Below are 25865 nucleotides of genomic sequence, written 5' to 3' on the forward strand. Positions count from 1 at the left end.
AATATACACATTATTTTGCACCGCTTTGTACTGTGTGTCAACAAAAAAGGGAAAATAAGTCACAGGCGGGACCGGGATGCCGGGAAGCGACGGGAACAGCCAAGCAACACCGGAAGGAATTGGGTTGGAAAATTTCATGTATGCCGACGAACACTAAAATCAACACATCGCACACGCACGCACACACACAGATATTTCGTGTGTCGTTTTGAGGTTGGCGGTCCGGAACACTGCGTGTGAAATTTGGCAGCTGGATTGCAGTTTTCCAAAGAAGCTGCGAGGCGTTGGCGAGGGAAGCGTATCCCCACCGGTCCACAGGAACCACCGATTTTGGGAAACTGTGAAGCGTGCATAGTTGACGATCGTGTGTTAGTTTTAAGGGTTTGCCCTCGAGGGAACGATTTCGCGGTCGAGGGGCGGTGGTTTCGCGAGATTTTAGTGGGAGCCAGTAACAAAATAAACACGTGACGCGGCTTGCAACGGCGAGGGAGCGGCTGGTGGTGATGGAATACCGTCACGCGTATCGGTGCTTTGTTGTAATTAAAGGGTAGTGTTGAAACTTTAGCACATTCAATGCGTGCTGAAATGGAAAACAATTACATTTCTGTGAGCAATTTTAGCGGATCGGTGTGTTTTAAATTGACCTAATGCATCGTGCCTGCCTTGATATTGGCTTACTATGAAGCTTTGTTTCGGGAGATAAAAGAGAGACACAGGTAACTGAAAGTTTAGCTACAAGGATCTACAAGGTCTGGGTTCAATTCTCAATCCACATACAGAAAACTGCTGCAGTATTTAGAATCCATAAATGTAAGGTATATATGTCCTTGTGGAGTTAGTCTCCCGTGAACAATATATTCGATTAGCACAGACTTCCCCTGTCTGTCCATCTCATTTGGAAATCCCCTCAAAAACCTTGTCAAAAACCTGCTCTCCTCCACACATACAGCTGCTTAGCTTTTTGCACAATGTACAACCAGTTTTCCAAAAAATCGCGGCCAAAGGTTGCTACACAACTAGCAGCGCGCACGTGGAAACGTTCTACCACTGTGCTTTCCATCGCCACTTTATCATGGGGGCTTGTGCACAGCACCAGAAAAATAGAAAACGTGTGAAAAACGTTTCAAAAAATAAAAATAAAATACCTTCCACCGGAAGGTGTGTTGCGACGACGAATTTTCGGTTCGTTACGCAAAATTCAAACACCCGTTGACATTCAAACGATTTGGCCACTCTCCCCCCCCCCCCCCTCCCCACGGCGGATGGAGGGATTCCTTCTGGTAACACATTTTTTTGGCGGATGATGTCATCGATTAAATTGCGCCTCACACAACACGACACCGACCCGACACACACACACACACACACGATGAATCAAAACACCGAAAACCAAACCTCAATTCCCTAATGGTGTGGTGACACCGTTTTTGGAAGTCTGTGTATTAGTGGTGTGGTAGCGTTGGACCCGGACTGGAAATGGAAACCAAAGCGCAAACCACACCACGCAACACTCTATCTTCCAGAGGCACTTGAGGCACTTGCAAATCAAAGATGGGTGGGGACTGGCAGGCCAACTCCAGACCGCTCATCGTATCCGGCTCGCTTATCATGGGAGAAGCCAATTAAAAGTGCAATGTGGGGTACTATTGTGAATGCACTCGAGCCATCAATTGGCCCGCCAGTTCCAGAGCTGAATTGAATGCGCATCTCCACGATCAACAATCACTATCTGTGCGGCACTGATTGCTCGCTATTGCTACTAGAAGGAACTCCACTTCCCACCACTTCTTAGACAAGCCACAAACACTAAACGCTTCCCCATCTCGTACGCCACTCGTAAACTATGACTTTCGCGCTGATTTATTCGGCACCCGCGGTGAAATGTGTACACAAACCGTAAAGTAAACCTGGACCGATAAATTCGACGTCGATGACTTCCACGCGTATACTAAACGCTTTTTCGATTACTTGACCGCACTGGCACACCTTTTCCTTCCAGGGGTGGTGTTGGTGGTGGTGGCGTTTGGATCCAACCCATACCAACCCCACCAAATTAAGTGTGTGTGTGTGTGGGTACGTGTGACTGGGTTGCGCTTTGTTTTGGAACGCGAGATCGGGGCGCACGCTGGCGGCCTACACACGCGCCACACACAGGCCAACCCCTTTCGGGGGGGAAGTCTCGCGCAACCCCACCCCGTCGTTCTGAGTCAGTCGCGCTAGTCTTACAGCTGCGCTGCTGGCTGACCTATTCTCCGGGATTGTTGATGGTATTGGTGGAGTCGACGCCACCGAGCATTTGTCATCGGTGCACTGTTTTCGAGTGCGTATAGATTTAAATAAATTAATCGGTTACACACATGGAACTAGCACGATTGACAAAAAGGGTAAAAAATAATTCTTGGAACGAATTAATCGTTTCCTCAAAATAACCGGGTTGCATTAATGCGGTGGACCATCAACCGTAAACTCAGAATAGTAAAACCTCCAATCGGCCTGTAATGGGAACAGAGTAACCAAAGTCCAAGGTGACATTGGCAGTTAACGTTCACAGCAGTGTGGTTTGTTTTCCTTCCCGAAGAGAAATAGGTTCATAAAAATGGCACTTAACTTCATATCGCTGTAAGGTGGCGATCTTACCGTCCCCGTGTTAATAAGACATCCTCTAATTGTCTCTCCGGTTTGGAATGATCGTAAAGGACGGAGAGATCAAGCTCTTGCGGCGAGTGCAGCAATGGAATTCACACTCCATGACATCAGCCTAACGTTGGCAAACGATCGTGTCACACACCCTGCACAAATCCACGTGCGTACGGGAATGCACAACCCCCGACGGCTATTGCTTGCGCATGTGTTAGTAGCGTGAGCAAGCATAACGAGAGGGGGGGATGATATGGTGATGATGCCGAAGCATTCACAACACAAAATCAGCTGACCAAGTGGCCTGATGTTTTGTTTAGGGTAGGCATACACAAGGTTGGTTGCCGCTGAAGAAGAAGATATCGTCGGCTGGTTCGTGGCGAAGGTGAGTGCGAACTCATGAACTGGTATTTTTAATTCAATGCCACCGTAACAGCGTACCACGCACCGGGCGGCAAGGATGACAAACTCAGCAAAAGCTGAGAAACCACCAAAACAAAAACCATGAAAAATAGCTCCCCACGTTTGGATCGCTCGCGACTCTTCGGCACACCAGTAAAGTGCCGAGGTCCACTCCCAGCAGCCACGTGAATGTAACGTGGTGTTCATGGTGATGTAGTTGAAGATGATGATGATGCTTTTTGGTGATGTAATTTGAGCTCGCTTGTAACTTAAGAACGGATTGTAAGCGACCCAGGCTCGATCGATGACTAAATTATTATTCACAAGCGACAAACGAGTGCAATGATCGTACACAAGTGAATCAGAGGAAAAAATCGATCGATGCTAATAAGAATCATCAAAAAGTACACAACTGAAGCCTTTAACCATTGCTAAAAAAAAAAGAATTACACATGATGATCAAGCAATTAAAATTATGAGACTATAATCATGATCATTACAATTCGTGTTACAGCCGTGCGTAATAAACATGACTACAAGGTTAAACAAGCGGAAGATCTAACCTTTGCCACTAAAACCTCTGGAGGTTTTGCTAGCTCAGAATCGGTATCTTAGAACCTTGTCGTACCGGATTTCCGTAGCAGCAGCACAAAAACCTTACAGTATCATCCCTTCATCGGGACGTCCTATGAAGTTGAAGTTAGTAATGTCTAACGAGGTTATTTGTGAGTCACCTGATATGACAAACACTTCAACTAAGTTTCATACGCAGGAACGTGGTCAGACACGCTAAAGCTACCTCCAAATGACTTACAGCAAAGGCCTGCAATTTTACCCTGACTGTCGTAAAGTTTATTGCTTTACAATTTCCATCAGACATCCTCTACCCGTGTCTTTTTACATGTGAAACGCTACAACCGACGTTTGCTGGCTCACCTCATCTTTCTTTTACACTTTCGACTACTTCAATAACCTTGTGACGAATTGAACGAGTACAAGTTACATTGCACTCCATATAAATGTGGCGCCACTTGTTTATCCCCACCCGCATGAGAAGTTTTATTCCGGGGTAGTTCGTGGAAAGTATGTCCCCGCTACCGCGACCATTTTAAATCGTCCAGACGAGGACGGTGAACAGGTTCGAATTACTTTAAAATCAGTTTTGACCCACATTTTTCTTTTGCCTTTTTTTGGCAAAAGTGGGGAGGAGCACAGCGCTCGTCTTGCCGGATCTTGCCATCGAAAGGGATACAATGCCGGGAAAATCGAAAGTAGTTGCCCTTTGCCACATTCCGATAACGGTCATTTAGGAGTCATAGGAAAACTACACCAAGGAATGCAAAAGACAGTAAAAGCGTTGTGGAAAGCGCTTCTATCGGATGCTTTGTGATACGCGCACACTGGTGGCAAAGGCTAAACCGTTTAATCATGACCACATCGAATGCCACCATGGGTGGGAAAAACGATTCCCAATCAAACCCTTCCCCCCTCTGCGTACGTTCTATTGTTGGTGGCGTTTTGTAACGCTTTCGAAAGGGAAATTTTCTCATCTACACCATATCCCAGTTCGATGTGTTCAATGATGGTTGCTTTTGCTGTTTTGGAGTTAATTATAAATTGCCACCATACAGCAACAGTGCGGACAGGCATTGTGTGTACGTGCCTGTGTGTCACTGGGTGTGTTTCCCCCCTGTTAATTCTCGCTCTTCATCAACAGGATCTGTTTGGTGGATGCGCATCATCATGACGATAACTGTGGTGGAATAAAAAACGGAAGAAATCATCCACCATCACCCACCGCCTGGTGGAATATTCAAAATGAAATCGAAAGCATTGGGTTTGGGTTTTGTGGGGAGGATGGGGTGTGGTGGCTTCTTCGCTCCAAAGGCAGGCACGATCCTCTTGTAAGTCGTTGCAGAACTTCGCAGATCTCGCAGGCAAAAAAGGTCACAGACAATTCTGCTCGTTCGCGCGGGTGGACGCATTGCAGTGGCGGATTTGCGATGACTGGTTCTTTTGTGCCAGTACAAAAGGGACCACCGACCAAACAGACGACAGTGACAGACACACGGTGAGCAGCAGCAGCAGAAGCGCACCAGTGTACGAGACGATAAAAACACGAGCGCTTTTCATTCGTCTTGGGACGATGAAAGGACACGGTCTACCCTTAAGAGGCTTAACGTTTGCAGAAACTATGCGCTTGTTTTGTAGCGTGTGCCGGTTCTGCAGTTTCGTGATTCGTCGTCGAGGGATTAGCGTGATGCATAAATTATTTGATTAGAAGTATATGCTTCTGGTGGTTGTCTGGTTGACTGTCTCCCTGCCGTGTGACAAGAGGTCTTCGTAGGTGGATCAGCCAGGAAGGTCACATTTATCAACCCATCTTGCCAGACCGCCTGCTTATAAACAACTTTCGACATTCTTCTTTATCACAATGGGGAGCACATTTTGGGTGGCATGATTAGCGTATGAAACATCCCTCGACGCACACACACACGGGCAACGTTATCGAGGGGTGATTTTGCGCTTATCACGAGGGCTTGGCGCAGTTAATACGTTATTCGTCATTCTTGCACACTCACTCATTCCCAGTTTAGCCACACCACAGTCACAAATTTAGCAAGGTCATTGACTGGTACTGATCCCTAAAAGAAGAAGGTGAAGAAACCGAAAAAATGTATGCAAACGGCGTACAAAACATGATAAACTTATCAACCGTTGATTAATTTATGACAGTTGATAAACTTGTCGCGAATAATAAATGCGAACCCATTTTTCAGCCGCGAACCCCTACGGAACGGCGGGACCCCGGTTCGGGATCGCAAAGTCATTTATCTCGAACAAAAAGGGAATGATTAGATATAGAAGGACAAGTTTGTCACCTCGCTTTTGAAGGGGGTTATTTCTTTTTTTGTTAGTTCGATTCTTTATGTACGTTCCTGTTTAGCGAGCGGATTGTGATGAGTTTTCCCAACGAAGCAGAGTAAAGCTGAGAGGTGTGAAGATACGCGCCCCAGTTTAGCAGCTGTGTTAGGGCAGTGAGTGACCAGTTTTGTATGGAAAATCAATCACGGTTGCTCGTGTTCCTTCCTTTGGTGTACATTCAAGCGCCGGAATTTCCACTGACCGAAGCCGACTAGAGGCAGCACAACAGTGGCATCATCATGAGTGTCACACCATCCCGACTATTGAGAAAAAATCGATGCCGGTCAAGTAAGCAACACCCTAAAGATAGCAACCCCCGGATTGGGAATCGGGAAAAGAAAAGAAAAACCTCAGAGGGAGTGATGCAAGTGGCGTGTACCGCGTCAGCCAGAGAGCAAAGTGAAAATGACACCCCATGGGGCAACCGAGACACAGACACACACACGCGCTGGGGAAAAACCATCCGAATTCGTGTTGCTTTTTTGATCGCAGTGTAGAAGAAACTCGCGCGCCATGCTCATCCACAGGTCACCGAGCCGAGAGCAAAGACGGTTTAATTATTTCAACTGACAGTGACGTCCACCAACACAATGACACTCGCCCACAGTGCGCGTTTTTCTTTTCGTGGCTCACTACGATTAGAGACAGGGAAAATGGGATGCACTAAACTGAAACTTACCAAATCCACCGACAGGCCGCACATGTCGGCAAGCCAGGTGAACACGCGGCTTCCATCGTAGTAGGCGTTCGCCCCAATGATGGTGGCTATTTGTTGCATCTTGTTGATGTTGTGCCCTTTTTTCGCTGCGTGGCTTCTGTTGTTGTCGTTATCGTTGTAGTTGCCGCCGTCTTGGCCGTCGTGGTCGAAAGAACGCTCGCTGTCGTCAGCGAGTCTAGGCCGGATGCCTACGTACCGACGGACCACCTTCACTGGCCGACTGTTTCTTTCCTTCTGAGTTCGTGGGGCAGTATATCGACTTCAATTTGCAGGATGTGTTGCTTGGTGGGGGGGGAGCCGGACGGTGCGCGGGTCCGCGAGGTGAGCTGGACAATGGCGGAGGCGGCGGCGGCGGCGACGGCGGTAGGTAGGTTGGTGGGTGGTACGATAATGCACACCCGTCCACCCGTTTTCACGTTTCACACACAATACACGCACACTAAAACCGGCTCCGCGAGATCGGATGATTTCCGATGACAAGCAGCGATGAACAACACCACCTCCCCGTCTTCTTGCTTCTCCTGCTTCCTCTTCTCTCTCTCTTTCTCTCGACCGCTAATCTCGCGAAAAGAGTACCGACCGTGGTGCTCTATTTATCTAGCTCCGTTCCGTTCTCTCCCGCGCGCGGCTATGAAAACAGGTAGGTAAATGGCCCCTCGCGACTAACTCGAGGACACAACAATGGAACAAAGCCTTCCGCGAACAACAGGAAACTCTTGCTCACACACAAACACACATACACGTCGGTCACCTGTGCAAATCTCGCTGGGTGTAGGAAGGATTTTTCTTTCCAGATTCACGGAATCTTCTTTATATAATAATGCACACGACCGAACCATCAACCCAAGCACCCTTTCTTGTGGTTGATCTCGTTTCACTCACATACACACCAGCACACAGATACACGTGCACACCTGCTGCTTTTGTTGTACCAACTCCGAACACGGGAAGGATGATTTCTGTTGGGGCTTTGAACTTCGCGCGGACGTCTTACGAGTGCTGCACAGACTCCTTCTTCTGCTGGCTGCTTGTTACCTACACACACTCACACGTACGCATGCACGCACGCACTCACTCCCCCACAATCACCAGCCCAATGAGGGGGAGAACAAAACCAACCAATCGGCCACTTTTTGCTGTATGTCGCCGCGGCCCGTCGCGAGTCGTCTTCGTCTCGGGGTGGATCTGGCAAATTTGGCCGTGACACATGCGCTTACTTCGAGATGCTGGGAAACTGCTGTTGCCGTGCGTGAACGGTGACAACAGACGCTGGCGGAAGAGGGCAGCACTAGGGGAGGTGACCGGTTCAAATTGACCGCGTACAGTACGGAGGATAAATAATGCCGGACGCCCGTAACACCACCACCGCGCACTATGTTCCTTGCTAAATTCCTTTCTCTTTTCTGTGCAGTGCTTTTTCGTACATCAAACTACCGAAAATAGTTCATGATTTCAGCCACTGTCGAATGGAAGCGGAGCAGGTTTACAGGTTTACACCCGACTCGCAGTACTCACTGATGTTTGTGCTTTGGTGGTGTTGTGTTGTTTGCTCGGTTCCGATTGTTTCTGAGGCGCTGGCCACAGTTCGCACCAGCCGCTGGTATCGCACTCTCTCTCTCTCTCTCCCGCTCTCTCTCCCTGATCTGACAGCTCGGTTGACAGCACAGTGGTATCACGAGGTGGATAGTATTACTTTTAATTTATTCATTTTTGCTTTTTCGTAAAATCATCTTGTAATGCAATACTGAAAGGGAATTTGCCTGTCGAAAGAAGTCATGAAAGTTTATCCTGTGAATTATAATTATTTTTTTTAGCTTCCGCATAAACACAAACAACTACAGTGTGTGAAATTTAACCTCGTACACTGATTGACATTTTCCGTTCGTCGATTACTTTGACATCCCAAAACAAAACGAGAAAAAGCGCATAAAGTTCGAAGGATACCGCACATGCAGCCAACTGTGTAATATTTAGGGGTTTTAGAAGCAAAATCCGACTGTTTTTGCTTATTTATCACGTTTCCCATTTCTTCGCGCGCTAACGTGTTGAAGTAATATCATCCGGCAGCTTCGAGTTTGGCGTGACGCTGTTGTTGATCGGAGTGTGTTGATGTATATTTCGCAATTCTATTGATGGTTGGTTTCGTTCCCGACGCCACACACAGAAATGAACGAAAAAACAGCAAGTTCCTCGAAGGAGGAAAACTTGTCCGATTACCAACGGCGCCGCATCGAGGAAAACCGTCAAAAAGCGATCAATCTCCGGCAGGCCCGGCTTCTAACGCATCCGTACAACTCCGACAAGAAACCGGCGGAAACGGCCGTTTCGGTAAACAACGTGATTAAAGTGTCCGGCACAAAGTACGTCGACAGTGGCGGTGGTTTCCTAATCGAACAACGAACCAACCCGGTTGAAGAGGAACATGGCGAGGAAACGGTACCCGGCCCGGAATCGGATGCCGTTCCAGTGCCTGTGGAGTACGATGAGTGTTTGGAGTGTGGTGACCGGTTTGCAGATTCCTACCTACTCAACACATTCGACTATTCCGTGTGCGATGCCTGCCGTGATCCGGACGGTCAACACTCGCTTATCACGCGTACCGAGGCCAAACAGGAGTATCTGCTGAAGGACTGCGATTTGGACCGGCGTGAGCCAGTGCTGAAGTACATTAGCCGCAAAAACCCGCACAATGTGCGCTGGGGAGAGATGAAGCTGTACTTGCATCTACAGATAGAAAAGCGCGCGCTGGAAGTGTGGGGCAGCGAGGAAAATCTGATGAAGGAGAAGGAAGAACGGGAGGAAAAGCGCGAAGTTGCGAAGGTGAAGAAGTACAACAAGCGGTTGAAAGAGCTGCGAATGGACGTGAGAAGCAGTCTGTACGACAAAACCGTGCAGGCGCACGTGCATTCGTACGGCGATTCGGAAGTGTACAACGAGGCGGACGATACCTACACGCGAACCTGCGAGTCCTGTGGGCATTCGGAAACGTACGAGAAAATGTAGACGAGTTCTCCAACCTCCAATCATCTTATGTTAATTAGCTACTAAGGCCTACGGGGTTAGATTTACGCTCATGAAGATTTGTATTAACGTTTCTCTTGCAATTATCATTAAAACAGATAATTTTAGCTCCTCCGGAAGAAAAGAAGCTGGTTTTAACTGACTGAATTTACATGCGTTCCCTCCTATCGGGTACAGTCCCGCTTTAAGCTATCCTAATTGCTGCTACGCGTCTTGGCCGCTTCCTCCTCGTCTTTCGTCTTTGGTGTGGCATTTTCCTCACCACTGGACGTTGGGAGCGGTTTACGGTCTTTCAGCGCCTCACGCACAATATCCGTTAGCTCTTGCGGTTCCGAATAGCACACCTTCCCACCTGGAACGGACCGATTGATATGGAAAGGTTAGATGGACACGGACAAAGCGCAAGCGGATTGTTTCGTTGCAAGAGAAATAATCAAACAACGATCGTTAAGGGTGGTTGTTGTGGATGTTTATTTGACCTATATGCCTGTTTTTGTGGTTGCAAATTCAACGATATTCTTTGTGTTTTGCTCTGTTCGATCTATCAACAATACCACCCCCTTAACACCACTTAACAATCGTTGTTTGATGATGCTGTGGTTCGGCTCGGATCGGATCCACGTTTAGGCCTCATCGAACGGGCTGGTCACATCCTTGTAGCCTCCTCGGGCTACCCGTTGCCGTTCGAGCGCTTCCAGCCGTTCACGTTCGTACTGGGCGTTTGTCTGCTGGTGTGTGTAGTACACAAACCAGCCCATCACTAGCAACGCCCCAAGGGCGTAGTAAAAGCGTGAATCAAACCGCTCCTTGCGATATTCGTGCGTATCGGTTGGATCGTGCGGTTTGTATGTATTGTATCCCTCTTCATCACGGGCGCCCTGCGTGTGCTTGTCGGATACGTTCGATGAGGACCAGGAGGACGATGACGAAGAAGTGGACCGAGAAGATGTGGATGAGCTGCTGCTAGAGTCTGAACTGGAAGAGGAAGACTTACCGTCGGTTTTAAACGTAACGCCCATTATCTGGCCCGGTGTATCATCCTCCAGTTCTGCGTATGCCTGGAAACAGAAGCAAGAGCACATGTTACTAACGTTGAGGGGGTAACACATCCTCGTAACGACCACCTACCTGTATAAGCGCCTTTTGCTTAGGTGTTAGCTTAGTTGGAATTTGAATTTTCAAATGTACGTAGTGATTGCCACTACCGTAGCTATTCACCCGCTTCAAACCCTTGCCGGTAAGCGTTATTCGCGTGTGGGACGAGGTTCCGGGCGTAATTTGAATTGTCTGATCCTCGTACACACCCTGGACGCGTATCGTACCACCGAGTATCGCCTGCGAGAGAGAAATGTTTGCGTCCGTGTGCACATCGGCTCCGTCCCTTCGGAAATAGCGGCTTTTTTCGACTCTATTTGGAAGGAAAAATGAATTTCTGAATTACTGTTCAATCCCCACGAAGGATTGTTGCGTACGGTTACGTACCTAAACGTAATGAAGATCTCCTTGCTTCCAACATTCATCCGAACCGTCTGTCCATCCTCGATTCCGGCCGGCACCGGTACCGTTACCCGCTTTCTCTGTACAGTCTGTCCCTTACCGCCACACTCCAGACAAGGGTATTTGATGTACATCCTCGTGCCCTGGCAGTAGCGACAGGTCGAACGCATTACAAACGGGCCAGTCGAAATCGTTTCCATTCCGGTGCCGTTACAGTACTGACACTTGCCCGGTTTGGTGCCCGGTTCGCACCTTGATCCCGTACACTTCGGGCACGTATCGACCACGTTCACATCGATGTCCTTGTTAACACCCCGTGCCGCCTGGGCAAAGGTAAGATTCATCATGACCTCCTGTGCACCACCGAATCCAAACTTGGAATCGCTATAATCGTCAAAGCCCGTCTGAAAGCCACCGTCTCCAAAAATCTTCCGGAACAGCTCCTCCGGATCGATCGTCGAACGGAACTGCCAGTTTTGGGAGAATCCTTGCGGTCCCGCACCCGGCCCGGGACCAGCGCCCGATCGACCCATCTGCTCGGAAGTTTGCCCGTATGTGTCATACTCACGACGCTTCGTTTCATCGCTCAGAACCTATAAAGAAAGGCCGCACCATTAGGTCGGTTTTGTTGTGTTCCATTATGTAACACTTCGTGGGAATCGTCGCGATCGGCGGCTAACCTCGTAAGCTTCGGAAACTTCCTGAAATTTCTTCCCCGCATTCGGATCGTCCTTGTTCGTGTCGGGATGGTACTTTTTCGCGAGCTGATAGTATGCCTTTTTGATTTCTTTTGGTGACGCGTTTTTCGTCACTCCGAGCGTGTTGTAATAGTCCTTTTTATGCAGAATGTTTGAAGTGTAGAACGACCGCGTGCTCTGCAGCGCTGTGCTGTCTGGAAGGGTGAAAGGAAGGTAGCGGTTAGGGTTAGAAACAGCATTTCCTACGGTACCAGCCCAGCATGATGTAATAGGGATGCAATCTGCCGTAACTCACATCTGGAACTCGGGGACGGTCGCTGGAGACGATGGTCACTGGTGGTCGCCGGCGTGAACAAGTGTCGGCTGATGATGGGTTGCTGGTGTGCGATGATGCAATTGCACGCACCTACTGCGGTAACCGCTGGAATGGCCGCACCAATCGACGGAGATCGGCCCGGGAATCTGTTATTTAGAAAGCCAAGACTTTTCGGTGAGAAAATTTGCAGTATTCCTCGCGAACCCATTTTCTCCCGGAAGGTTCGATATTTTTCGGTGTGTTTTTGTGTGTCGGCAGGAACTGTCAAATTGGATTTGATAATTTGACAGAAAGGTCCGAAGTTTTCCGAACGCGGCTGAATGGGAGTGGAAGTCCTTTTTCGTGCAAAACAGGCCATTTGCTTAATTATGGAATTGTTTGTGTATTTTGCTAATATTTTCAATAAATTTACATTGTTTGACGATATTGTTTGCAACGAACACAAATTGTATAGCTTATTTAATAAATAAAATGCGAGTGTGATAAATGACGAATGCCCATAGTGCAAATTCATCTGTTTATACGAATAAGTTGAAATGTTAGCTTTGAACAAATGCGGAATTTTCAATTATTTAAGGTATTTCACTCCAATGTGATGCAAATTACTGTATGCAGAGAAAGCTTAAGCAAATTTTTACAGCATCGAACAAGATTTGAGACAAAGCAATTGTTTTTACGGGTGTTTAAATTATCAGTTCATCGAACATGTGATCGATTGTTGATACACGTGTTTCATTTTCAAATCCTTTGCTTCCTAAAAAAACAGTTGAATATGTAGGATCCAATCTAGTAGCATGGGATTGAATGCTTCGATGTGAGCATAGAGTAGTAGTAGGCTTGTCTATTTTGCCTATAAAAACCGATAACGTCTTCTAACGCTAGTCAGCTATAAAATATAGTTACTCTGGATAATAGTAATAGTTATACAATTGGTGTTAGCTGTGCACAGTCCTAGCGGTGGAAGTGTTAATCGTTGTCGCTTGACCGATACCGGTGATTTCCAGGACCTTCGGAGGGTTTTCTCGACGGAGGTAAAGTAGAACAGCGTGATATTTTCAGAAACAGGAGCACTCGGAACAATCATACCAATACATCTGCATGCGAGCTGCGAATCGGCGGCACGTGGAAAATTCCGATGAATGGTGAAGATCCTGCGGTGAATGTGCAATCGTATTGAAGCGCCAGCGAAGTGTGGGTGACAGATTCAGGTTCAATGTGTACCTCTGACCATTCTTATCAGTGGTGGTGAGGATGAATATGTCGTTACGTGCGAGAAGGAAAGAGATGCTAGTTTCTGATACATTTAATGCGTGTATGGATTAGACCGATGCGCGATGTGATTACGGACAGTTGGTGGTCTGATGACGCTTCACGTGTTTTTCGGTGCGGTGTGAAAAAAGTGAATCAGTGATACATTGCGAACTTTAGGCATCTCAATAAGTCAACACGTGGTAGAGCATGGAGGTGCGTAAGTCATAAGATCGATAAAACTTGCGAAAAAGAAAGCCTTCAAGACCGCGTGGACGGAAACAAAGCTAGTTAAGTTCTTTAGCGTCGGTGACAAGCCGGCTTTGTTTGAATCAAATGTCAATGCACCGGTATCTTTGTCCCTCGGAAGTGGCCTCACGACAGTGACGTCATCAGTGTTTAGTTGTTAAGGGTTCTGGCTCGAGTGATTAGGGAAATAGTGTATATAAATTAGTGTATGTTAAAATATGTGAATGAATCTTTAATTTTTGGTGCATTTCTTGTCTCTCTCTCTGTTGAGATGGGATTAGTAGAGTGGGTGTGTATGTGTGTTTCTAGTGTTTACAGTGCAGTGCAGTGTATCGAAGAGCCAAAATCATTTTATCCCATGCGTGTGTGTGGTTATAGTGTGCAGTGTGCAGTGCACTGTTTTGAAGAGTCCTTTTTAATGTGTATTCAAGAGTGTGACTTTATAGTCCTGTGTGTGTGGTGTTATGGTTCTAACCAACGTGCTCGAAATTCTTGAAGCTGCGAGTCCGTGAGCAGAGTCAACGTGTTATCAATTTCAGTAAAAGGTATTTATTTTTTTATCGCTTTTCTCTACACTTATAACCTAAACGATTCCTCTTTGTTGGTCGATTGCTTTCGGACTATTTACAAGGTAATAATTTACAGCTAAGCACCGGGTTGAATCCCGCATGTCGTTTTCCCCATATGACTACGCCGTAAGGGTTTCTCAGTCTCGCAGGAACGGTCTCTGGTATCGGTTGCAGTCTAATCGCTTGGCCAGCTGCTTGCAGAAGTGCACGTCCCGCAGGTAATCGCCAAGGAACACGGACAGCAAGTACCACTGCTTCATGCCACTGGATTGCGATTTGTAGTTTCTGGGAAATGGAAAGTAAATGCTCAAGTTACTAACCGTACCATGTCCCTGGTGGAGTTTGAATTCGAATTCAGCTTGACTTACTTCAAAATGTCCTCCCAGTCCGGTTGATAGTTGTCTAGACGAGCACTACTGACGGCATGGATTCGACAAGGTTCCTCCTCGATACATGCCTTAGGACCGAACTCGTGAAGAATTTTCCTTTCGGCCTGTACCACATCAATTGCTAGCCGTGACAGTTCCTCTGGATGTAGAGTCTCCCGCCGACTGCGAGATTGGTAGGTCTCTGTGGGGAGAATACGAAAGATGAGAAACAAGGTGACTAAAAGTTCAAAGACCTGTTAACGTTTCTATTGGGAGGCTCGGTTGATGGAACCAGTTTCGGATTGTTGTCATCCTAAACCGGTGAGAAATTCTACATTTTTATCATCTCCCCCCCTTTTTCCACCGCACGTGCCGTGTCCTGCACTTTCATTTTCCGCTCCATTCACCGCATTTGCCCATAAAATAGAAAGAAAAGGCCCAATTTGGTATTGACTCCAAAACCAAAGCTGTTGCTGCTTCTATTGCCATTGTACACACACATACACACAGTTTAGTTCGAGCATCGACACAGTTTAAAGCATATTTATGCAATGCGCTTTTATTTTGATGCGATTACGTGATGTGCTTTTCGGTTGAGCAGGGTTGCCAGCTGCTGTCGCTAGCGGTTGGCTCTCGGTCTCCGAAGATTCGATGCAAAAGGGGTTTAATGAGCTACGAAATGCGCCACATAGTATAGGCCGGGCCCGCTGCAGCAGTAATGTAGTAGGAACAAAGCACCAACAGGAATGAAGAAATTAGTGCTGGCTGGTTAATACGCTTTTTGAAGCGCTGTGTAGTGAAGCGCTGCTGCTAGATTCACTTTCCTTTGCGAAAGTGAAAAAAGGCAGCCATTTTTGTGTGCGCCAATAAGGAAATGACAACTGTTTCTCCACATTATTACAGTTTGCCTTTTTTTCCATTCCTTCTCAAAGTCGCGTGTCGAATGCAATGCGATCGGCAGATCGGTAATGCTCGATGTTGGATCTCACATAGTTTTTTTTTTATTTTGCCGGTTGGATTAATCCTCCTCGGCCGAGAGCCAGTCTTCCTGAAGCCACCTGTGCTCCATAATGGGTGACGATAATTGACAGATTGACAGCGAAGGCATTAGGGGAATGTTAAAAACAGTGCAAAAACTACCGGTGGTGGCACGATTAATGGATCCAATTTTTCACCCTATGTCCATGGAAGGAATTTCACTCCCAGTTAGTGTTAGATGGCTGTGTTGAAAGCGGAGATACTATTGTTCCGTAATCGATCTGGAATGTTCGGTGTTGCATTATGCAAAGGGTTTTTTTTTTATTAACTTTAAGTATTTGTGGATCAATCTCCATTGTTAAGTCTCTAGCGATGTAGCTTCTATAAAGTGAAGCCCTATATTCTGGTTGGGACTTTGTGGTCCCTTAGGATCTTATATATATATCATATTTGGATGGGCTCCTCTTGCGCAGGACTTCGTATTCAGCAATGGCTAATTAAAGTCGAGGAAACCAAAAATGACAGATCTTCTGATGTAGTCGTCCTATAGGGAAATCTATCAGGAAGCAGAAGAAGAAGCTATCAAAACCGCCAAGTTTTTTAACGACCCTGACATGGCGCTTTAAGCTCTTTCAATGAGCAATAAAACTCTCCATTAGCCTTCCTACTTAGGACTGTCAAGTGACCACGAGCCACAGAAGGACACACACCAAATCATAATTTTTTTTTTTATTCATCACGAAAGTATTGCTCACTCTACGAGTCATACTCGAAAAAACTTCTTTCTCCATAGTGAGTTCCATTCTAGGAATTCGTTTCCTGTGCGGAGTAATTGCGTCCAAACAAAAGAAAATCCAATTGCCCAACCATCAACGAACGCGATCCATCAACGAGCCCAACCATTAACACCCGGGAACACGCGGGATCATTGCAAGGGTGTGTACCGATTTACAGTTATTACTCCTCACACTGGCCGGTGAAATATTTTAACGAGTTTTTTGTCCCGCTCTTCAACACTCCATGTCTCACAGTGAGACACAGGAACACACCATCCATGTAAACAGAGTATGCACATCGGTTTCATCGGTTTTCATCAGCCTCTCAACAAAGGCGGTTGGCAAAATAAGGCCACGCAGCCGGGTCATATCAGAGGCTGAGGCCGAAACTGCCCGCTTCCTACATATGGCACAAACATCAACAACAACAAAAATGTTTCGGACGGTAAAATGCCACGAACCATCAGCAGCAGTTCTCCACCGTCTACAGAGACGGTAGAGGTGAGTTTCGAAATGGCTTCGAAAGAGCCGGCACAACACACCGGGGCAACCTGGTGCGCGCTGGCAACGGTTCGTGGAGCACGCGGAATCGATGCATCATTATCGCGATCCACCGCATGTCATTTTGCTGCAACGGGACTCGAAGTTTCGTCCACGAAATGAAACTCCCCACCTGCAGGGCGCAACCAAGCGCAAACTCGCTTTTTTGTAGCAGTTGCTGTTTGCTGCATAAATCTACTGCGGTGCGCAGTACGCACCGCGAAGAAAAGCGTAAGTGAGAGAGTATGTGAGTGAGATGAGCGATCGTTTTTGTGTGTTTTTTTGTTGTTCGCGCATCTCGTGAAGCCATCAAAATGTGGGTCAAGTGGTCAACCTCGGCTGGATCTCGCTCGACTCAGAAAGTCAGTGAGGCAAACATGAAACCCCCAAAATAGCGGCTTTTTTGTTGTCTTGAATGCTATTGCTATTTATAATGGACGGTACAAGTTTAAAGTAAAGCTTATATACCGCTAGTGCTCTAGACACAGACGTCTGTTGGGTTTTAAAACTGGAAATACAAAACCGGCATTGATAAAGATCGTCTATTAAATAAGTCATCTCATCAGCCTATCTTCGGCGATGGTGGAGATGCGTATCGAAGATCACCAGTTTACCTTGGGGACAAGGTGAGATGTCAGAAATTGTTAGATCGATTGTAGGACCTGACGCTGACACACTAAAGATGCGGTCAGCGGTTCTGAACATGACTAGAGCTTGCTTTGATGCCAGTTTAGATGCACCATTAGGGGGAACTTCAAGGAAAAACTCGACTTTTTGAGCACGTCCCAAAGGCCACGTTTGATTGGATTTCTATTTTGAACAAGTTACTCTCGCTTAATTAGTCCTAACCTTACAACGCTCAAAGTTGGCGTGCATTGACATGGCAGCTTAACAGCAAAAAATGTCCTTACATGAGCTTGTAAAGCGAACCCCTAACCTCAGGGCCAATTACTCAACCTCAGAGCCAGTAGCGCGTAAAAACCGCGTATTCTATTGTTCTATCGCGTGCGATGACCTTCCGTGCTAGGTGCTGCAGGTTACTTACTTGGGTTTAGTGAGTAGGCTAGCTTTTTAGCAAAGTTTGCCAATCGTACGGAGAGAATGATCACGGGGAATCCGATTAGCTGAACCGGCAGCTCGAACAGTGGTTCCTGAGCTTGCACCAATGATCTTCGCTCGTTGAAGTCACTGGAGGAGAGTAGAATGAAGAGGAAAAAGTAGGCGGCGACTGGTAGTACGTTGAGCAGCTTCATCGCTAATGGCAACACGGGCTATTCGTATATGAACACACTAGAACACTACTGGCGCACCAAGCTGAGCAGTGGATTACACAAAAGGAGCACACTGACGATCCTTGGGCTGGCAGGAACTGGCGCAATCTCGGCTGGTGAGATCACTGGGTGGTGGTTTGTTTGGTTTCTGCACGACACTTCTGTCTACACCTTTCTTTCTTTCGCACTACGCAGATGCAAATATCTGTCACTCGGTTTATGTAAGCATCGGCTTCGTCGTCGTCATTACCGGCTGGAAATAATGCAATCCCACTTGTCAGGTCAGGCTATCTGATCGGCGCGGGACAAACACAGACACACACACACGCACACGCGAGCGTTATCTGTAGTAGCTCGTTAAAAAAACCACACGCTTAAGAGCACGAAGATAAAGCAGGTTCGTTGTCTGCACGCGTCGTCCGGGACTAATTCGTCGTTACGCGAAGGGAACGCACCGAAAGCCTTTATGCGTCTAGTGCCACCGTTGGCCAAATAGATACTGACTCCAGTACGGTGCCGCTGTGTGCCCCGAAACCAGCGCAACGAAACCGAAAACCGAGTAGAAGCAGCAGCAGCAGCAGCGACAGCAGTGGAAGAAGAGAGGGAGGTTCGTCGCTTTGCTCTCGCGCAAGTCTTTTGATGTAATGCTGTCCATTCGAACGCTGGCGCAGGAAGGGGCGACTCGGGCGTTGGAGGCGCAGGGCTTTTTATGAGAGGCCTGTTTTGTTGTTGCTGTTGTTCTTCTTCTTCTTTTTCGTCTCGGCTTTTTCCAACGGCACAGAAAGCAACGGCAGCACTAGCGCATACGAGTGGGGTATGCTCACATGCACTCAATGTGCAGCCGCAGCCACCTTCGATGGCGATTTGTCGATGAAAGTGTAAGTACAGTGATGGGCAAAACATTCCTTGCATTTTGTTTACAGTTGCGATAATTTGGCTTTTAATTTAGTGCGCTGAGCAGCAGAGAAGTAAAATTGTGGATTTGTTTATTGTGAGGGTAAAATATAACTTAATCTTACGCCCGACACTGTAACTGTACGCACTGGGTTAGGGGGGTTGCAGCTTCGAGTGGGTGACTCTGGTGCTTCAGGTAATGGTTAGACTTGTCCCCATACTTGTCCTACCGTTTTGTAGCTTTTTTTAGCACAGTCAGTCGGTCGGTAGGTCTTTAGCTAGCACGTTTAGCTGCCCCGTTTTGGGAGGGATCTACGACACAGTTCGCTACAGGCCCGTACCGAGGTAGGAGAAGCCGGTTGAGTAACATGTGTACTTGCTTGCAGATTGAGCCAATCCTTCGGACCGGTCCAGCGTACCAGAGATAGGGAGAGGTATCTCTTGGAGCTCTCCCTTTCAGACCTTACCAAAGGCTCAAAGGCTAACACCTAAACAAAACGACCTCGATGATGATGACGTTTTTTCATCTTTCTTTTTTGTTGTTGTTGCTGCTGCAAGTTCTTGCGGAGTGCTTTCGTGAGTAGGCTTAACAATCTCGATCGAATCCACCACGGAATCTGGATCGTGTGAAAGAGAACGAACGAGGGAATTTGTTTGTGCAGCTCAGAATATAGCGCCTTCCCCTGTTGGCAGGCCGAGCAATTTGATGCGCCTAACGAGCGTGTTTTAGGGGTGACTGTGGAGAGACAGGTTATCTAACTTCTAGGAAGTCTTGGGATCGAGGCAAAAATGTCACCACTATTATGGAGGTAAATCATCTAATGATAATGACAATTTAAGAGGCTGTGGCTGTTGAGCCATCGTTAGTTTCTTTTTCTGTTTACTGAGCTCTTTTTGTACATTAAGGAGGATACTTTTTAAGTTTTAAGTACGCCTTAAGGTATGCAATGCAATTTTTTAAACCTTTATTAACACGGTGAGAACTTGATTTTACCCGTAGCTGGATAGTACGGGAAGTTGGCCGTCTGGGTGGGATTTGAACCGAACTCCTGCCATGTGAAGACCGCCTCACACCTTCAATCTGCCGTCTTATTGACATCACGTAGAGAATTCATGTAGAATAGAATAAATAAATAAAAAAAAAACACATAACCAAACATAATAATAACAAGACAAGAAGCAAAGAAAGCAAAACATTCAATCAACGCTGTATCGAAAAGTGGGTTACAAATGAAGCAATTGTAAGCATGTAAAAGAAGGAGTTGTTAAATCACTGCCTACCCGTTTACATCGCAGCGTCACCTAAACTGTACACCGGCCTAAAACGCTGTTGAGAAAGATGGTGCTGCTTCGGTAAAAAACAAAACACAGAAAGAAAGAAAAAATGCTCACCATATCGTGTCGAACAACCATGCATACAATAAGCGGCGCTGTCTGGAGAGCGCGAGTGTGCGGTCCTGGTACGACGTCGACGACCATGCCGAGCCCTATCAGTTTAATACGCGATTGGTTCGCATTATGACACAGATTATATTGTTGTTGTACGCCCGCTTATGTAAGGATTGGCCGACAAGTCTGAGCTATTTTTCGCCTTTCGCCAACACGCGTCTTCGTCTTGCGATCGATGCGCTTAAGTAGTTTTGTTTGGTGTTTAGTCAAAGACCGGGCTGATGTTTGGCTACTCAAATTAGATGGGAAAATGAAGAAGCAAGAAGAATGGCGAAAATTGAACCACTGGCAGTGAGAGGGAATGAGCCGATTAAGAGGGTTGTTGATTTAATTGAATTTTTTTTTCGATTAACCTTCTCCCCGAGCCTGTTGCGAGCTACGTGCGCCAACGACCGTACACACCGAAAAGTGCGAGCGTGTGAGAGAGCTACCAAACATCGTCGCACGCAGAAAGGAGGCAGTCTGAACCATCGCGAAGCATATTATGCAATAATTGCCACACTATTAGCGCGCCGCATAACCACGCGAGCATGATGCACCCCGCGGTTACCTGGGACCAACACCAAGGGTGATAATGTGCTGTACAAATAGTGCAACAGTACCAACCTATCAATCCGTATCGGTATCGGCGTGTGGGTGAGGAATTTTGCTCGAATTTCGTGCGTGACATTGAACTTCTTCGATTTGGGTCACACGCCTCCGTGGGTTTGTGGTGCGGTTGCGCAACAGGTGGATGCAGTAAACAGTACGATATCGCTGCTGGTAGGGTGTGGGTCGTTGTGTCGGAGTAGGTTAGTGGTGCGAGTCACGTAAGCTCGCACTTGCCGGTTGAATATTTACCAGTTGACGGACTCTCGTCGGTCTGGTGACCTGTGGGAAATCCCTTTTCGGAGTTAGCTCTTCATCATGTAGCATGATGACCTCATGTGAATCAAGCCTCTGTTTACTAGTCTGCGACGAAGTGAACAGATTGTCAAAGGATGAGTAAAGAGAGCAGTTTAGCTTTGCTCTTGTAGCATTCAGTGATAGCCAAACCGATTAATTATTCGCCCAAAATTATGCTCCGTTGAATTAAGACATCCCGTTTCGAATAATAGCTTTAAATTTTTTATTTCATTCAACACACAGTGTAAAAAATCGTTTCAACATGCTATAATAGCGGTTTGCTTTGGTTTTTGAACGAAAAATATAAACTTGACAGAATAGAAAACATTCAGTTAAAATAAACTATCTCTTCCGTTCTCGCTGTCTGGGTTTTTAAGGGTTTTTGTTTTGGTTTCCCTTGCTGGTCGTGAAAGAATTCATCATCAGATCATATAGATAAATTTGATAAAGAAAGTAGATTGTTTCTCGTTTTGATTTTGCTACTCCGTGAATGAATTCGTTAGCTGTGTTCTCGATATGCCCCTGACGTTATTCCTATCCCGGCCCGATGAGGGATAACATTCGCACCAATGTTATCTCCCTTCGGACGCGGGCAACTGAATTCGATGGGACCACGTGGCAGCAGCCAGTGGAGTAGCAGTAAGAAGCAGTACAAATGTGTTCCAACGCAGCCAGGCAGCAGATAGGTCCTGCACGTTGCCCTGTCGTGTTGCTGCGTTGTCGTTGCCGGCCATTGTACCGGCGGATATTAGTCGAGTGGTGTGTTGTTTTCCTCTAATAATTTACATTCATACGATTATATTGAGCACCCGCTCAGCCACGCACGGTGACCGTCACCACCGGGGATAGTGGACAGGTGACGACGTTTTGTGCAGTAGAGTGAGCGTGTGCCCTGACTTATCATCTTTCGCTTCATCTCAGTTTCTACATATTCGGCGCAATAGTTTCGGGCTGTCCTTCGTTCGGACAGGTCCGCTGCTGTTGCCTTCGCTTGCTCTTTTATCACAGTTCCATGAAGATTCTTACAGTTTTCCCCGACCTATTGTTGAGTTACTTGTGTTTTTGGGACGGGTTGGGACGCAAGGGTAGCACAGGACGTTCGTATATAGACATCTTCGGTTTTGAGCAACATTTATACACACATACACATAGCTTTTAACAACGATCGAACGGTCCCACCAGCATGATTTGGGTTGAGAAGCATGGAACGTGTGTCCATTATATGCGAATGAACAAAGTTGTAAGGTTAATTGGGGGGTTTGGTGTCTGTTTTCACCACTTCACGTCATCTAGTCATTAGAAGCAATATACATCTACGTCACTGTCGCACACGCGCATGCTGACGATAGTTTTATGGGGAAGTTGTAACTGGAACTCGCGCTCTTTACTTGAACAGATTCTTAGCGTTGACCCATAGTTTGAAGAAGTATTCGCTTCTCCTCAGAAGCTTATGGCGAGCGTAGCTGTTGATGTCCGCCGTCATGTTGTGCTCCCGAAGCCAGGACGAGGTGTTGGTACCGGTAGGTTCCGAGAAGTCTCTCGTCGTTTCGTCGTGCACATCGTCCGGAGCTGTAACGGCCGGAGGGACCCATTATGAGTAGGGACAATCATCGACAAGGAGCACAAGTTGCTACTCACCAGCACCAAGCTGCACAGTGTACGGTTCCTCCGATTCCAGCGGATCACTTATGCCGACCTCATTGCGGGCCATGATACGGATCAGGTAGTCTTCACTTTCCTGCAGATCCTTAATGTTGAAGGATTGGCAGTCAGCCGCAACACGACCAACTTCCATCCACATCGTTTTCTTCGCGTTGCGGATCGCGATGTTGTAGCCCTCGATTGGTGCACCACCGTCCGACTCTGGAATGCCCCACTCGACGATGTTGATGTTGGGTCCCAGGTAGCGTACCTCTAGCGGACCAGTTGGTGGAGACGGAACAGCTACAGGCAAGTTGAAGTAAAGATATTTGTCAGTAAAATCCCAACACGAAGTAGAAAGTGGGCAGAGTAACTCAAGAGGAAACATAGAGAGGATGAGATAGCACATAGAACAGAGAGAAAGAGAGAAAAGGTAGTACATAAAGTGTGGGCAAATGGTATCTTACTGGCATGTGTCTTTAGCACAACACTCTCCGACACGGTGGGCGAACTAAGTCCGACCGCATTCTCGGCAAATATCCTGAACACCAGCTCGGTCTTTTCCTTCATATTATCCACACAGTACGACAGACAGTTGGACTCGAGCGTCTTGATCTTGGTCCACTGCTGTGCAGTTGTCAGTCGTTTCTCGATGATGTATCCCGTCACGTCGGAGCCTCCGTTCGTTTCCGGCTGCTGCCATTCGAGCTTCACGCTCTTGCTGGTGACGTTCGTGATACGCAGGTTTCTTGGTGCAGATGGTGGAGCTGTAGTAGTAGTGTTGATGATGCACATGACACACATAAGGACGGTGTTCGGTGTGGACGATTTGGATTGAGTGAAAGTGTTCAGAATAAAGTTAGAAACTTGGTAGTTTCAGTTGTGTTAGGTTGAGGGTAAGATTTGCCTTGTGAGTAGTTTTAGTTGCAGTTGCTTGTAAATTGTTGAGTGTTAGGGTCAGTGGGTAAATTGTTTACATTTGGAAGTTTAGAGTCGGCTTGAGAGGTGGTCAGTGGATTGCGATATCGGGTGGAATGGTTTGTACGATGATTCTTGTTTAGCTATTACCCTAGATGAAATGATTCTAGTGATCGATATTTCAATTTCCAACAGGATATAGGACATGGGACAATTGTTACAAACAGGACAAAGCCACTTTACAAGCATTAGCGCACAATGCACGGCATCTGCATTATTCCGTTCCCTACCATACTTACTGATTTCCTTTCCGGCCACAATGGATTCCACCGTCTGGAGTGGTTCACTCGCGCCAACCTTGTTATGGGCGGTAATCTTGAAGTCGTACGCTTTGTTCATTGCGAGGTTCTCGATCAGCAGCGAAGTGTCCGAGGAATTGGTTGATCCAGCGACCTTCCATACCTTCTTCTTTGCTTCCTTTACCTCAACGACATATTCAGTGATCTTGCTGCCACCGTTCGATTCCGATGGTTGCCACATAAGCGTGAACGAGTTGCTCGTCATACCAGACGTCTCAATTGGGCCACGCGGTGGCGAGGGAGCCTCGATCGTTTGCTGAATCTTCACCGTGGCACTTTCCAGCGGTTCCGAACAACCGACCGGATTCTGAGCAATCACACGGAAGTGATACTGGGTGCTATCGAGCAACTTCTGGATGCAGTAAGACTTGATGTTACGCTGCACATCCGCCACCTTGATCCAGGCGTTCTTGTTCGCATCGTCACACTTTTCGATGGTGAACTGCGAAATTTCCAGACCACCATCGTCGGATGGAGGTTTCCACTCGATCACAACTGCCTCGGGGCTAAGCTCGCGCACCACAATCGGTCCCTCCGGTTTGCTCGGCTTGTCGATCACCTTCAGTGTTAGCTCGACCGTTGCCGAGCCGGCAGAATTGCGCGCCTCTACCGTGTACTTGCCCGTGTGCGAGCGATCTAGCGAAGAGATTACGATGGTCGACGATTGACCAACGGTGACGAACGTGTGCTCGGCAGTGGAATTCAGTTTCTCCTCCTCCCGATACCAGATCAGCTCTGGTGCCGGATAGCCGGTGAATTCGGCCACTACCTTCCACTCATCGCCAACACGCAGCTTCTGCACGATCTGCTTCTTTTCCACCGTCAGTGTCGGTTTTTCTTCGATTACAACTTGACAGCTGCTCTCGACACTTCCCACCTCGTTGGTGGCACGGCACGTGTACTTGGCCCCACTCTCGACCGTGGTCGATTTGATCTGATACTTAGCAGAACCGTTCTCGTACGACACGACATCCTGTTTGAGCGGTTGTCCATTGCGGAACCAGGCGACATCCGGCACGGGTACACCCGTCACGATGCAGCTCAGCGTGACCGATTGTCCGAGTCCGACGTGCACATCCTTCAGGTGCTCGCTTACCGTGGGAGCTTCCTTCTGAATCGGTGCCACAATCTTGTAGTAGGGGGAGTTCGGTGATGCCGGACCCTTGCCCACCTCGTTGACGGCTGTGACACGGAATGTGTACTCGGAATTCTTCGTCAGCTTCGTCACCGTCGTAGTCGTTTCGGTGATGTTTGTGATCTCGGTCCATCTGGAATGAAGAGCGAGAGGGAAACAAAAATTCAGTGGTGAGATATTACAGTAAGGCGAATTATCAAGTAGCTGACACTTACTTCTGCTGGTTCTTTTCCTGGTACTCAAGCACGTACTGTGTGATTGGACTGTTGCCATCGTCGCTCGGTGCCTTCCAGAATAGCGTGATGGAGTCGTCTGTGATGAGCGTTGCTTCCGGTGCTTCTGGAGCACCCGGTTGTTCTGTAAATGATCAA

At 47.3% G+C, this 25865-nt stretch overlaps 5 protein-coding genes across 32 annotated transcripts in view; 1 reads left to right on the plus strand and 4 right to left on the minus strand.

Annotated features, from left to right (window-relative positions):
• The window catches only part of LOC118512074 (lysophospholipid acyltransferase 1), a 25786-nt gene extending 17514 nt beyond the window's left edge, over window positions 1-8272 (minus strand). The window contains exon 1 of one of the 3 annotated variants that reach the window (XM_036056002.1): window positions 6644-8272. In XM_036056002.1, the coding sequence (XP_035911895.1) occupies window positions 6644-6742 (99 nt within the window). In that variant the 5' untranslated portion in view covers window positions 6743-8272. Of the gene's footprint in view, window positions 1-1895; window positions 1998-6643 lie in introns of those variants that run through there. The other 2 variants (XM_036056006.1, XM_036056005.1) reach the window with 2 other exon arrangements.
• A 257-nt stretch (window positions 8273-8529) lies between these two features.
• On the plus strand, window positions 8530-9841 carry LOC118512103 (DNA repair protein complementing XP-A cells homolog). The gene is made up of 2 exons (XM_036056074.1): window positions 8530-8732; window positions 8847-9841. Exon 2 carries the CDS (start codon window positions 8849-8851, stop codon window positions 9683-9685), a length of 837 nt encoding a protein of 278 aa, XP_035911967.1. The 5' UTR covers window positions 8530-8732; window positions 8847-8848; the 3' UTR covers window positions 9686-9841.
• Window positions 9711-12515, minus strand: LOC118512077 (protein tumorous imaginal discs, mitochondrial). 2 transcript variants are annotated; one of them, XM_036056016.1, is made up of 6 exons: window positions 12194-12497; window positions 11881-12092; window positions 11186-11793; window positions 10832-11111; window positions 10698-10761; window positions 9711-10055 (listed from the first exon to the last, which is right to left on the minus strand). In XM_036056016.1, the coding sequence occupies exons 1-6, from the start codon at window positions 12420-12422 to the stop codon at window positions 9898-9900; spliced, it is 1551 nt and encodes a 516-aa protein (XP_035911909.1). In that variant the 5' UTR covers window positions 12423-12497; the 3' UTR covers window positions 9711-9897. The 2 variants fall into 2 exon arrangements, with proteins under 2 accessions (XP_035911909.1, XP_035911908.1); XM_036056015.1 differs by lacking the exon at window positions 9711-10055 and having other exon boundaries at window positions 10151-10761; window positions 12194-12515.
• Window positions 12516-14244: 1729 nt separating this feature from the next.
• LOC118512129 lies at window positions 14245-18723 on the minus strand. Its single transcript, XM_036056136.1, has 3 exons — window positions 17988-18723; window positions 14649-14850; window positions 14245-14565 (listed from the first exon to the last, which is right to left on the minus strand). Exons 1-3 carry the CDS (start codon window positions 18193-18195, stop codon window positions 14418-14420), a joined length of 558 nt encoding a protein of 185 aa, XP_035912029.1. The 5' UTR covers window positions 18196-18723; the 3' UTR covers window positions 14245-14417.
• A 2917-nt stretch (window positions 18724-21640) lies between these two features.
• The window catches only part of LOC118512126 (titin), a 138143-nt gene continuing 133918 nt past the window's right edge, over window positions 21641-25865 (minus strand). For 24 of the 25 annotated variants that reach the window (XM_036056115.1, XM_036056111.1, XM_036056110.1 and 21 more), the window contains 5 exons: window positions 25710-25851; window positions 24300-25627; window positions 23550-23849; window positions 23080-23385; window positions 21641-23010 (listed from right to left, as the gene is read on the minus strand). In XM_036056115.1, the coding sequence (XP_035912008.1) occupies window positions 22826-23010; window positions 23080-23385; window positions 23550-23849; window positions 24300-25627; window positions 25710-25851 (2261 nt within the window). In that variant the 3' untranslated portion in view covers window positions 21641-22825. The remainder of the gene's footprint in view (window positions 23011-23079; window positions 23386-23549; window positions 23850-24299; window positions 25628-25709; window positions 25852-25865) is intronic. The other variant, XM_036056104.1, reaches the window with a different exon arrangement.

This window comes from Anopheles stephensi, chromosome 3 (genome assembly GCF_013141755.1).
Source record: "Anopheles stephensi strain Indian chromosome 3, UCI_ANSTEP_V1.0, whole genome shotgun sequence".
Taxonomy (NCBI): Eukaryota; Metazoa; Arthropoda; class Insecta; order Diptera; family Culicidae; genus Anopheles; species Anopheles stephensi.

Coding starts and splice junctions, on each gene's coding strand:
- LOC118512129 (XM_036056136.1), bottom strand. CDS start 18,195: ATGAAGCTGCTCAACGTACTACCAGTCGCCGCCTACTTTTTCCTCTTC. Junction 14,851..17,987: donor AGCCTACTCACTAAACCCAA/GTAAGTAACCTG, acceptor TTCTCCCCACAG/AGACCTACCAATCTCGCAGT. Junction 14,566..14,648: donor GACTGGGAGGACATTTTGAA/GTAAGTCAAGCT, acceptor TCCATTTCCCAG/AAACTACAAATCGCAATCCA.
- LOC118512103 (XM_036056074.1), top strand. CDS start 8,849: ATGAACGAAAAAACAGCAAGTTCCTCGAAGGAGGAAAACTTGTCCGAT.
- LOC118512077 (XM_036056015.1), bottom strand. CDS start 12,422: ATGGGTTCGCGAGGAATACTGCAAATTTTCTCACCGAAAAGTCTTGGC. Junction 11,112..11,185: donor GAGATCTTCATTACGTTTAG/GTACGTAACCGT, acceptor CCTTCCAAATAG/AGTCGAAAAAAGCCGCTATT. Junction 10,762..10,831: donor AGCAAAAGGCGCTTATACAG/GTAGGTGGTCGT, acceptor TTCTGTTTCCAG/GCATACGCAGAACTGGAGGA.